Genomic DNA, 12,070 nt, shown 5'->3' with positions numbered 1-12,070 from the left:
TATACAGAGGGTGACAAAAAATGTATAAACATTTTAAGAAAGGAAAAAACTATTAAAATTGTAATACTCAATATATACCGATAACAAAAAGATGAATACAAGTCATGTGCATATATTTTTTTGGCACCCCTGATATGTCACTAGAAACACAGAACATATTCTAATGGATAACCAGTTATCAAACAACCAGACACATCAACACTTCAAGAAAAATCTGTACTTCTGATAAAAAGAAAATCTTTAAAATATTATTAAGTGCATACCCATTAAATCCAGTGACAATTTTCAGTATCCTTTCCTTCATTTCATCAAAGGGAATATATTCGACATTAGGGTTGGGTGGACCTCTTGGTTCAGGAGCTGACGTTCTGAAATCATCCATCACTTTCTCCAGTTTGAAAATAAAATAGCCTTTAAATTGGGACCACTGAATCCTATAAGCAAAAAATTTAAAAAATATATAATATCATGTAGCTTTATAATTCTTGAACACAAAGCACAAATACAGAATTTACCATCAGTGATGCTAACAAAATTAAAATCTGAGTAAGTAGTAGAAAGAATGTCTTTGTTCAGTAGAATGCATAATGCCCGATCAATCTGACAGGTTTCATCCATTTCTCCCAATTTCTTCCTGACCCAAACAAAATCCCAATCTCTGACAAAAACCTAAAAATGAACTACCTCTGGCTGAAAGTCTATTATATGCTAAGTCCTAGTCTTAGCATTTTTAAAGCTAAACATTTTGTTTTGATTCTATGCCCCACAACAAAACTAACCAGGGAAGTGTTACTTCTCTTTTTTAAATAGGTTATTGGATATTGGCCCAAGTTCATGTTTATAGTTTTAAGTGTGCAAGTCAGAATGACATCATACTCTAAGCTTTTAACATCCAAGCTATAAGCCTTATATAGACTAGTAAAGTCTTATATTTGTTAAATAGCAAAATAAACTTCAATTTCTCCTTTTTCTTTTGCTTTCACCTATTATTGTCACTATCTTTTGTCAATAGAAAGGTATATCATAGATTCTATCCAACATGTATCTGCAAATAAAAATACATAATTTCCTTATATACTTCTCACACCTACTCATTTATGAAATTAATATAAACATCTTTTCATTTTACCACTAACATAAGGAAATTTTATGTTACCTGTGTAAAGAGCCTAAATCGAGGGGACGCATGAGTTAGTATGCCAACCATTTCCCCACACACAGTCCAACCATTAGTGGCAGCAGACAGACTTCTTACACAGGTGACTAGTTAAACAAAAGAAGCAGAGTGCTAATCTGCAATCACTCTTCCATCCCACCCAGCAACCCTATAAGCTAGGGCAGCAGTTCTCTCAGTGTGGTCCAAGAAGTAAAAGCTGTTTTCATATGAATTGAATTTTTCTCTGTGTTGACATTTGCACTGTTGGTGCAAAAGCAGCAGTAGGTAAAACTGATGACACTAGCACAAATCAAGGCAGCAGTACCAAACTGTACTAGCAGTAGTCATTACTTTCTTGACCACCACAAATTCACAGTAAAAACAAAAAGAAAACTGTTTTACTTAAAGTTAACTAAAACAAGTTACTAACTTGATTAACTTTCAACCTTTGAATCCATATCTTTCTAATATTCTGTGTAACAAAATAAGAAGTATACATAAATGACTTCTGGTATGTATTAAAATACTAGGGACATCTCAAGAAAAAACAGTTGAATACTGTTGCCAGCTGAACCAGCTATTTTTCACAGAAAGCCATTTTTACTTGACAGGACTGTCAAACAAATACTGGTTATTCAGATCAGGAGACATTTGGTAGACAGCTTCTCAAAAATGAATGAAGTAAGTCTATCACTTCAAGATAAACAAATGAAATATTTGTGGCCAATGATAAAATTGAAGCAAAGGTCTCGAAAATGTTTATTCATCACTGTGAGCTTGGAAGATTCCTGATACATTCCCAAGACATTTCAAAAATCAATCAGTGTTGATATAAAAGATACCGTGTGACACGAAAAAAAAAAAAGCACATGCCACAAAATAAATAAATTGAATCTACATCAAAATAAAAAACTTTTGTATATCAAAGGACACTATCAACAAGAGTGAAAATGCAACCTACAGAATTGGGAGAAAATACTTGCAAATCATGTATTTGATAAGGTGTTAATATCCAGGGTATATAAACAACTACTATTCAACAACAACAAAAACAAACAAATGGATTAAAAAATGATCAAAATACTTGAATAAACATTTCTCCAAGATATACTAATAGCCAATAATCACATGGAAAGATACTCAATATCACTGACCATTAGGGAAATGTATCAAAACCACAACTAGATAGAACTCACATCCACTAGTTTGGCTGTTACCCAAAAACAGAAAATAAGTATTGGCTGGCAAGGATGTAAAGAAATTGGAACCCTTATACATTGCTGGCGGGAATGTAAAATCGTATGGCCTCGGTGCTGGCCTGGTGGCTCAGGCGGTTGGAGCTCCGTGCTCCTAACTCCGAAGGCTGCCGGTTTGATTCCCACATGGGCCAGTGGGCTCTCAACCACAAGGTTGCCAGTCCCACAAGGGATGGTGGGCTCCGCCCCCTACAACTAGAAACCACAACTGGACCTGGAGCTGAGCTGCGCCCTCCACAATTAAGACTGAAAGGACAACAACTTGAAGCTGTACGGCACCCTCCACAACTGGGATTGAGGGGGACAACTTGACTTGGAAAAAAGGCCTGGAAGTACACACTGTTCCCCAATAAAGTCCTGTTCCCCTTCCCCGATTTAAAAAAAAAAAAAAAAGGACAACCTGAACTTAAAAAAAAAGGTATGGCCTCTGGGGAAAACAGTATAGTGGTTCCTCAAAAAAAAAAAAGAAAAAGGAAAGAAATCAAAGAAAGTATTACCATATGATCTAGTGATCTAGCAATTTGATCACATACATGTATGCCAATGTACACAGCAGTATGATTCACAACAGCCGAAAGGTGGAAACCTACCCAAATGTCCATCAACAGATAAATGGATAAACCAAATGTGGTATATACACATACAATGGGATAGTATTCATCCTTACAAAGGAAGGAAATTCTGACACGTGATGCAATATGGATTAATCTTGAAGACATATGCTAAGTGAAATAGCCAGACACAAAAGAACAAATATTTCACGATTCCACTTATATGAGGTAGCAAGAATAGTCAAATTCAAAGAGACAGAGAGCAGAAAGGTGTTTGCCAGGGGCTGGGAGAAGAGAAGGGTGAAGCATTACAATTTAATTGGTACAGAGTTTCACTTTGGGAAGATGAAAAAGGTCTGGAGGTGGATGGTAGTGGTGGCTGCGGCACAGGACTGTGAATATACTTAATGCCACTGAATTGCACATTTAAAATGGTCAAGTTTACGTTATATATATTTTAGCCCAATGAAAAGTTTTGAAACATGAGCAAAACATTTAAATAGGCATTTCTCTAATGACAGAGAAATGGCTAATAAGCACATGAAAGGATGCTTAACATTATTATCCATTAAGGGAATACAAATCAAAACCACAATGAGATACCATTTCATACCCACTAGCATGGCTATCACCAAAAAGATGGACAGTAACAAGTGTTGAGGAGGATGTAGGGAAATTGGAAAGCTATACATTGCTGGGGGGATGTAAAATGGTGTGGCCATTTTGGGAAATAATTTGGCAGTTCCTCAATAAGTGAAGCACAAAGTTGACATATGACCTGACAATTCCATTCTCTTAAATGAGTAAATTTTATTACTAATACAAAAAGATTTGGTGAGGATAACTATTAAAAGCTCTTTGCATGATTACTTTTTCCCTCTTTTCCTCGTCTATTTTGGGAGGGGAAATTTGAAGTTTAACAAGCAGAGAAAGCACATTATAATTTTTGACATGCCTAACATTAATTTCTGATGAATATAAAACTGGCAGGGGTTACTAAAACTTATGTTTAAATTTTACTTGACTCCCCACAGGCATTTAACTAATACTTAAACACACCAGGGAAAGTTATTTAAATAGGAGTCATGTGTTTTTCATTTCTTAAGAATTCTTCGTGCAGTTTTAATAATCACCCACTAAGTTATAATCTGTTTTATGAATTAGGATTTCCATACACACAGGGTTTTTTAATTACCCCATCTTTCCATTAACCACTTGCCAACCCACCTGTGACATCTTCTCCCAAAAAAAACACACACCCCTACTCCACCCTCTCACCCCACTCCCCACCTAATGGAAATAGCCAGACAAGAAGTAATGAAGCCCAGGTAAAGCAAACTATGGGGAGCTTCAAAAACCTCTGCAACATTAACTTATCAGACAGGAATTAAGTCACATAAACTGAAACGAACTATGAACACATTGTATTTTGTTTCAAATATATCTAGCAGTTATTCTAAATTAAATCCAAGAGATGCAATTCAAAAGTTACTATGTTATGTACAGATGAAAACACTCTTATAAAATGTGAAAGATACAGCTTTTTGTTGCAACACTATTTGATTAAAAACAAAAACAAAAAAACACTTCCCTGAAAATTATTTAATTTACACACAAGAACAGGTCATAAACAAATGAACTAAAAATTTGACAACAAAAATAATTTTCTTATGCATGTACTTATTGGATGAGTGGAAACTAGAAAAGAACAAAAAAATCTTATTTTTTCAACATGAAAATAAAATTATTGTAAACAGACAGAATGCTCATGAAACATTTTCAATTTCAGAATTCCTCCCCATAAAAATTTTCCAAAAAACACCCAGGAGTTAAATCCACATTGCTAAAATGAACTCAAGAATTTACTGAAATTCACTACCCGTTAATTTTTTTTTTTAAGTAACCTCACCTCCCTTCACTTCCTTTTCTTCTCTTTCCCTTCCATTTTGCCCTTTATGAAGTTTCTCCTCTAGGAAGGCAAAACTCATATCACTAATGAATATATCCTATTACCAAACACCACACACTGATCTTTTTCCTCAATAGGAACTCACAAGTCTATATTAAAACAAACATGTTTCCCTCACAGAGGCTTAGGGAAGAAAATCCATCTCTAACGTTCCCAGATAGTTTTAGAATCCTTTAGTGGCCAGTAGCACCATCTTAACTTGCTGCCTCCTACAGTTCCAAATACTAGTAAGATTACTCTCTACTTAGCTTCACTGCTTTCCACACAAAATCTGTGTGGCAAGTTAATACAAGAAAGTATAACACAGGACAGTCATACCACCTCCAAGGAATAGCAAATACTGCACATTTGTAAACATCAAAGGGAAAATGGGAAGAATAAAAACAAAATAAATTTAATGGGGTTGCTCATTCATGCAAGGTAACAGGCTTATAAAAACACCAAACCTTTAAAAGGCAGCTATGTGAATCAAGATACTTAGTGTCACAGAATTCAGTCTTATGTGATAGAAATAAACAAAACCAAGTAAATTTAATATGAATCCTGAATTGAGTGAAAGACTGGTAAAAATAGGAATACATTGTGAACTGCTTACACAAAATCATGTCGTTAAGAACTAATTTTAAAATACAAATTACTAGCCTAGAAAACATCTGTAAGTGGGGTCCAAACAAGAGAACATTCATTTTGCATTATTATACCATGTCATGTTATATTTTATCAATTGAGCAAATATTAAAATATATCAGTGGAACAGAGGGCCCAGAAACAAACCCATATATAAATGGAAAGTTGTATATGGGAAAGCGCATGCCTCTTCAGTAGGAATACCACAAAATTATATTAGTTTAAAAATAAAAGAGATGTCTGTTTTTTCTTTTCTGATATATCACCAATAGTCATTATGAAAATTAGAAAATACAGATAGAAACAATATTGTTCATAATCTGCCCAATGATCATCACTAATGTACATTTAGTGTATTTTTCACTAATTTTTATTCTCATTCTTTTTAGCTATTTAAATTTGGTGTCCTGGTTTAATATCTCTCTGTTTCTTCACCTTATACATGGGACAAATCATCTTTGAAAAAAGAATTTTTAATTTGCATCATATGCGGCCACCATTAAAAAAATGTACGTTTACTTCCAGTTCATTACAATAAAAAATATTCAGTGGTTAATATCCTAATAAACTTTGTAGGTATTTTTTTATTACCTTAGGATAGATTCCTTTAAGTGGAATTATTGAGTCACAAGTTTGAAGTATAAACATCAAAACTTTTGATGCATACTTTCAAAAGCCCCTTAGAAATGCTGTACACTTTTATAGAAATATGTGTTTCATTCGAGTATCATAGTCTTTTAAAATTCCTGTCAATTTGATAGTAGAAAAAACCTGCATTTCATTCACTGCTAGTGAAACTGGAATTTTTAACCTATGTTTATTGTCCACAAGACATATCTTCTGTGTGTGAATAGATCTTTTGCAATCCCTCATCTGAGGTTCCTCAACTTTGACACCAATGACACTGGGAGCTGAATAATTCTTTGTCAAAGGGGAATGGACCAGTGTATTGTAGGATATTAAGTAGCATCCTGGCCTCTACCCAGAAGTAACACACCCAACCCCCACTCCCCCCTCCTCAAAGTTGTGACAACCATAAATAAATGTCTCCAATAATTGCCAAAGTTCCCTGGGAGACAAAAATTGTCCTCAGTTAGAATTACTGTCCCACTCCCACCCATTTAAAATTGTCTTTCTTACTCTCATGGTAGTATGGAAAAAATAAATTATCACGTGACACAAGTATGAACATAACTTTTGGATTCTCAGTTTGTACTGACTGCTTCAAAAATAATAGAAGTTTTTATGTAAATGTTGAAATTATGCTAAAATAGTTGTCTAATTTTTCCTATTATGAAATTACCTTTGAAATGTTACGTATCTTCCTGCTCAGAAGCTCCTACCTGAAGACGGCATGGTATCTACTCCAAAGGAACAAACTTCTGACACAAATTATGAAGAGAATGTATTTGCCATTTAAAGTGAAGTTTTGAAATCAGAGTGCTAAATATTTAATGATGGTTGTACACATAAAAGATCAGACCAGATGGAAAAGGAAGCCTCAACAGGTAAAACAAATGTTCAGGTAATACCTCAGTGTCAACTTGGGTTTCTTTTTTGGCAATCTGAATATTCATGATAAGGATTCTCTCAATCTAAAGATTCAAATTACTTTCCTCTACTCATCCACCTCTCCCTTCCAATTAAAATAAGAAGTTCTGCAAATGGTGTGTTCTGGTTAAGTTGATTTATGCTTAACTACTGACTAACCTTTGACCCCTTATTGAAAAGTTTTCTAAAATTTATTATTCATTGGTGCTTAGAAGTTTGTCCCAAAGTTACATGCTACTTTAAACTTGCTAATTAAATAAAGACATAATTATTTCAAAAGCATTTTTCTATAGCTACATACTCTTGAGAGGAAGAAAAAAATAATCACTAAAAAGCACAGCATCTACTGAAATAATCATGTATTTGTAGTCTGGTCCAAGAACTGCCTGAGCAAGTGGAAAATGAACACATCAATACTGCAATGGGTAACCCTTCCTGGGAATCTCCATCTACATATAAAACTAAGAAAACTCACTGAAAAATAACTGGAAACGTTTTTAGAACAACGAAACTGACAAGCTCACAGTTAACATCATACTCAGTGAAAGGTTGAAAGGCTTTTCTCTAAAATCAAGAACAAGACAGGAATGTCCGCTTTCGCCACTTTTATTCAACATAGTACTGGTAGTCCTAGCCCGAGTTAGGCAAGAAAAAGAAACAACCAAGAGGCAACCAAGTCAGAAAGGAAGAGTAAAACTATCTCTATTTACAGATAACATATTACATATAGGAAACCCGAGAATCCACCAAAAAACTTTTAGAATATATGAATTGCAAGATACAAAATCCAGTTGTGTTTTATACACTAATTACAAACTACCAGAAAGAGAAATTAATAAAACACCCTATTCACAAAAGCATCAACAGGAATAATATACTTAAGAATAAATTTAACCAAGGAGGTGCAAGATTTAGGTACACTAAAAACTATAAGACAAAGATGATAGAAACTGAAGATACAAATAAATGTACAGATGTTCATGCTCATGGACTGCGAGAACAAATATTTTCAAAATGGCCATACTACCCAAAGAAAAAGATTCAAAGCAATTCCTATCAAAATTCCAATGGCGTTTTCCACAAAATAGAAGAAAAACAATCCTAAATTTGTATAGAACTACAAAAGACGCCAAATAGCCAAAGCAATTGTGAGAAGGAAGAACAAAGCTGGAGGCATCATGCTCCTGGATTTCAAAGTATCTAACAAGGCTGTAATAATCAAAACAGCATGGCACTGACATAAAAACAGATACATAGATCCATGGAACAGAACAGAGCACCCAGAAATAAACCCATGCATAAACGGTCAATTAACTTTTGACAAAAGAGCCCACAGTATACAAAGGAGAAAAGGACAGTCTGTTCAATAAATTGTGCTGGGAAAACTGGACAGCCACATGCTAAATAACGAAACAACCACTACCTTAAACCATATACAAAATCAACTTAAAATGAATTAAACATTTGAACGTAAGACCTAAAACTAAAACTTCTAGAAGAAAACATAGGAAGCTCCTTACGTCTTGGCAATGAATTTTTGGATTTGACACCAAAAGCAAAAATAAACAAGTGGGACCACATAAAACTAAAAAGCTTCTGTCCAGAAAAAGAAACCATCAACAAAATGAAAAGGCAGCCTACGGAGTGGGAGAAAATATTTGCAAACCACATATATTGACACTATTTTTAAATCGGGAGAGCTCACAAGGGTTGTTCAAAGTGGCCACATCAGAGTAAAACTGTGTAATTCTGGAATCAAAGAGAATATCCTACAAAATTCTAGAGAGATAAAAACAGGTCACATACAAAGAGGGCTTCGGATTTATCAACAGTAACACTGTAGTAAGAACCAATGGAAAAATATCTTCAAAATTCAAAGAGACAATTCTTTCAACCTAGAATTTTATATCTATCCGTTTAAGTGAGAATAAACACACTACGGATGCTCAAAGTACCAAAAAAACCCAACAGTATTTACTATCGTGTTTCCCCAAAAATAAGACCAGGTCTTATATTAAGGTTTGCTCCAAAAGATGCATTAGGGCTTATGTTCAGGGGATGTCCTCCTGAAAAATCATGCTAGGGCTTATTTTCCGGTTAGGTCTTATTTTCGGGGAAACACAATATTATGCTTTCTCTCACTCCATCAAAACAATGAAGTAAACCAATAAAAAGCATGACGTGGTATCTAGGAAACTGAAGACCCAAGACAAGAAAGCGAATTTCAGGCAGATCCCAAGAAGGTAGGATGATTAAGGCACGTCTAAAGAACAACCAGTCCAGAATGGAGCAGTTAAGAAGGTTCCATAAGAGTGTTTTTAAAACATGAAATTGATAGAGGACCTAATATAGCTAAACATATCGTAATGAGACATAAACAACTAACACTTGGGGCTGCATTAGGCGTGTAAGTACGTAAAAAATTAAATGAAAAAATAGCACTCACAGAGACAATGTATATAACGCATGTTGAACTTACCAAAATATCAATATAATTATACTGAAGAAATTGGGCAATGAAAGTGGGAGTAAGGAGGAAAAGGTAAAAGAAACTAAGTCTTCAATGTCATTAGTAAGAAATCAACAAATTATAAATTTTTAAAGAAAAAAGTAACATTATAAGACTAACATAGATATAGGTAATAATTGTTTTACCGTGGTTGTCTCTGGGGAGTAGGAAATAGAGGAAACCACACAGAACACTTTTTTGTTACCTGTGTTGTATTACTAAACTCACCAAATCGTGTGGATGTAAAACTTTGATGAAAGTAAAACAAAAAGGTAAAAAAGAAAACCTATTTTAAAAGCACTGGATGGTTCCAAAGTGTGGAAGCCTGGTTGAGTTCAAATTTCAGATTAAGTCGCTTTTTCATTTGTGTGACCCAGAACAGGTAACTCTAGCCTCCCTTTGTTTCTGCACCTGTAAAATGGGGATAACAATATCTACTTCACAGAACGAATGTGAGGATTAACATTAGTGTAAACAGAGTGCTTTAGCAAAGCGGCTGACACCTAATAAGCACTCAGTGATTGTTTTTCCTCAAAAAAAGGGTGAGGAGAAACACTTGAGTAATATGGTAGTTACACACAGAACTTTCCAAATGAGAGCGCCTTGAGATGGCATTAGTAAGAAAGAATTGGAACAGTGAGAAAGACCTGTTAGACCATAATAAGATGGTTGGGCTTATCTACTGTCACTCAAAGGACATATAACAACTTGAGACAATCTCTCTGGACTAAGAAGAATACTTCTAGAGACTCTACTCCCTTCTATTAGAGAGAAAATTCTTTACCCAATATTCCTTTTCCACCCATGCACAAAACTACTCCTTTTTTAAAAAATGAACTATTTCAGCTACCAGACAAGAGCAGAGAATGGGAGTGGAGCTGTATATCATTTAGCTTGTCAAAGCTTACCTAGTTATATTTTTTTATGGTTCTTGACAAACTGGAGTACATTTACATATACTGCAGTTACTTCAAATATTCTTTGATTCTACCAGGATTTTCAGTCCATTGATCTTATCACCTTTTTACTGTCCCTCACCTCCTTTCACATCCTCTCCCTTCAGTATCCAGCTTAAATTATAATTAATAATTATAATCACCCCTTGCATACAATTGATTCTCTAGTCCTTCTCTGGCTTCACAGTAGTCAAAAAAATCAACTTCACTGGTTAAATGCAATCTCCACCAATCTGCCTATACAGCAGTGCACGCGTGGACAAATGCAAGGTTACTATGCCGGTGGTCTCCAGTACACTATTAATGCTATCAGGTAATATTGTATTTCCCTAGTTGACTCTCTCATATATACTTCTAGATAACTATTTCCTATCTCCTCTCCTCAAACGCTCAATAAATTCTTCCTCACTCACTCAATGATCTTGCTTCCTGTTTCACTTATAAAATAAGCAAGTCTCCCACTTCCCCATCTACTAGCATGCTCATGCACACATTCTGAATCCCCACCTAGTACCAAAAATGAACTTCTATGCTTTAATTTACATACCTGATTCTCCATTTGTGTACCTACTCAAGAGCATAGCATCACTTGTGTAATTCTTCCCTTTCTATCAACTACATCTATAGCAACCTTTTTTTTAATCTCTAATGGATCATTTTCACAGCAATAAAAATAAGCTGATTATTGCTCCCATCTCAAAAATGTTCTTTCTTTCTTCCCCTTACCCTCCCAGCTCCCACATCATTTATTTGCTCTCCTTTGCAGAAAAATTCCTTGAAAGAGTTGTCTTCTTCCCATTCTCTCTCAAACTTACTCCAATCAAGCTTTCACCCCCTTCACTAAAACTAATCTGCTCTTCTCAAGGTCACCAATGACCTCCATATTGCTAAATCCAACGGTTAATTCTCTTATCTCATTTCAATTGGCTTATAAAGGGCATTTCACACAGCTGATCATTCTTCATTAATTATTTTCTTGGGTTTTATTTTACCTCACTGGTTTTTCCTGATCATTTTCCTTTTCTTGTTTTCCAAAAAGCTTCAAGTCAGAGCTATCCGAGGCTCACCCTCTTTTCTCTTACATGGTGATCTTATCCAGTCTGGAGATTTTAAATACAATCTATATGCCAATTATAGCTCTTGATCCCCACATTCATTCATCCAAACCACCTGCTCCACATCGATATAACATTTAGCATGTCCATAACTGAACTCTTGATCTTTCCCACAAATTGCTCCTCCAACAGCTTTTCCCATCTTAGGTGTAATCAAATCCCACAGGGTTTGCTTAGGCAAACCCGAATCAATTCTTGCCACTGATATTTTAATAGGGATTGCAATGAATCCGTATATTGCTTTAGGTAGTAAGGACATTTTAATTAACATTAATTCTTCCAATCCACAAGCAAGATATATTCGCCCATTTGTTTGTGTCTTCAATTTCTTTCTTCAATGTCTTATAGTTTTCAGAATATAGGTCTCTCACCAATTTGGT

The 12,070-nt window shown here is 34.9% G+C and overlaps 1 protein-coding gene across 1 annotated transcript in view; it reads right to left on the bottom strand.

Moving 5' to 3' along the window:
• Positions 1–12,070, bottom strand: part of PPP4R2 (protein phosphatase 4 regulatory subunit 2) — a 60,658-nt gene that overhangs the window by 17,702 nt on the left and 30,886 nt on the right. The window contains exon 3 of the mRNA XM_033132535.1: positions 264–434. Within this exon, the coding sequence (XP_032988426.1) occupies positions 264–434 (171 nt within the window). The remainder of the gene's footprint in view (positions 1–263; positions 435–12,070) is intronic.

This window comes from Rhinolophus ferrumequinum, chromosome 17 (genome assembly GCF_004115265.2).
Source record: "Rhinolophus ferrumequinum isolate MPI-CBG mRhiFer1 chromosome 17, mRhiFer1_v1.p, whole genome shotgun sequence".
Taxonomy (NCBI): Eukaryota; Metazoa; Chordata; class Mammalia; order Chiroptera; family Rhinolophidae; genus Rhinolophus; species Rhinolophus ferrumequinum.
Note: the sequence above shows the minus strand (reverse complement) of the source record. Positions and strands in the feature narration are given on the sequence as shown.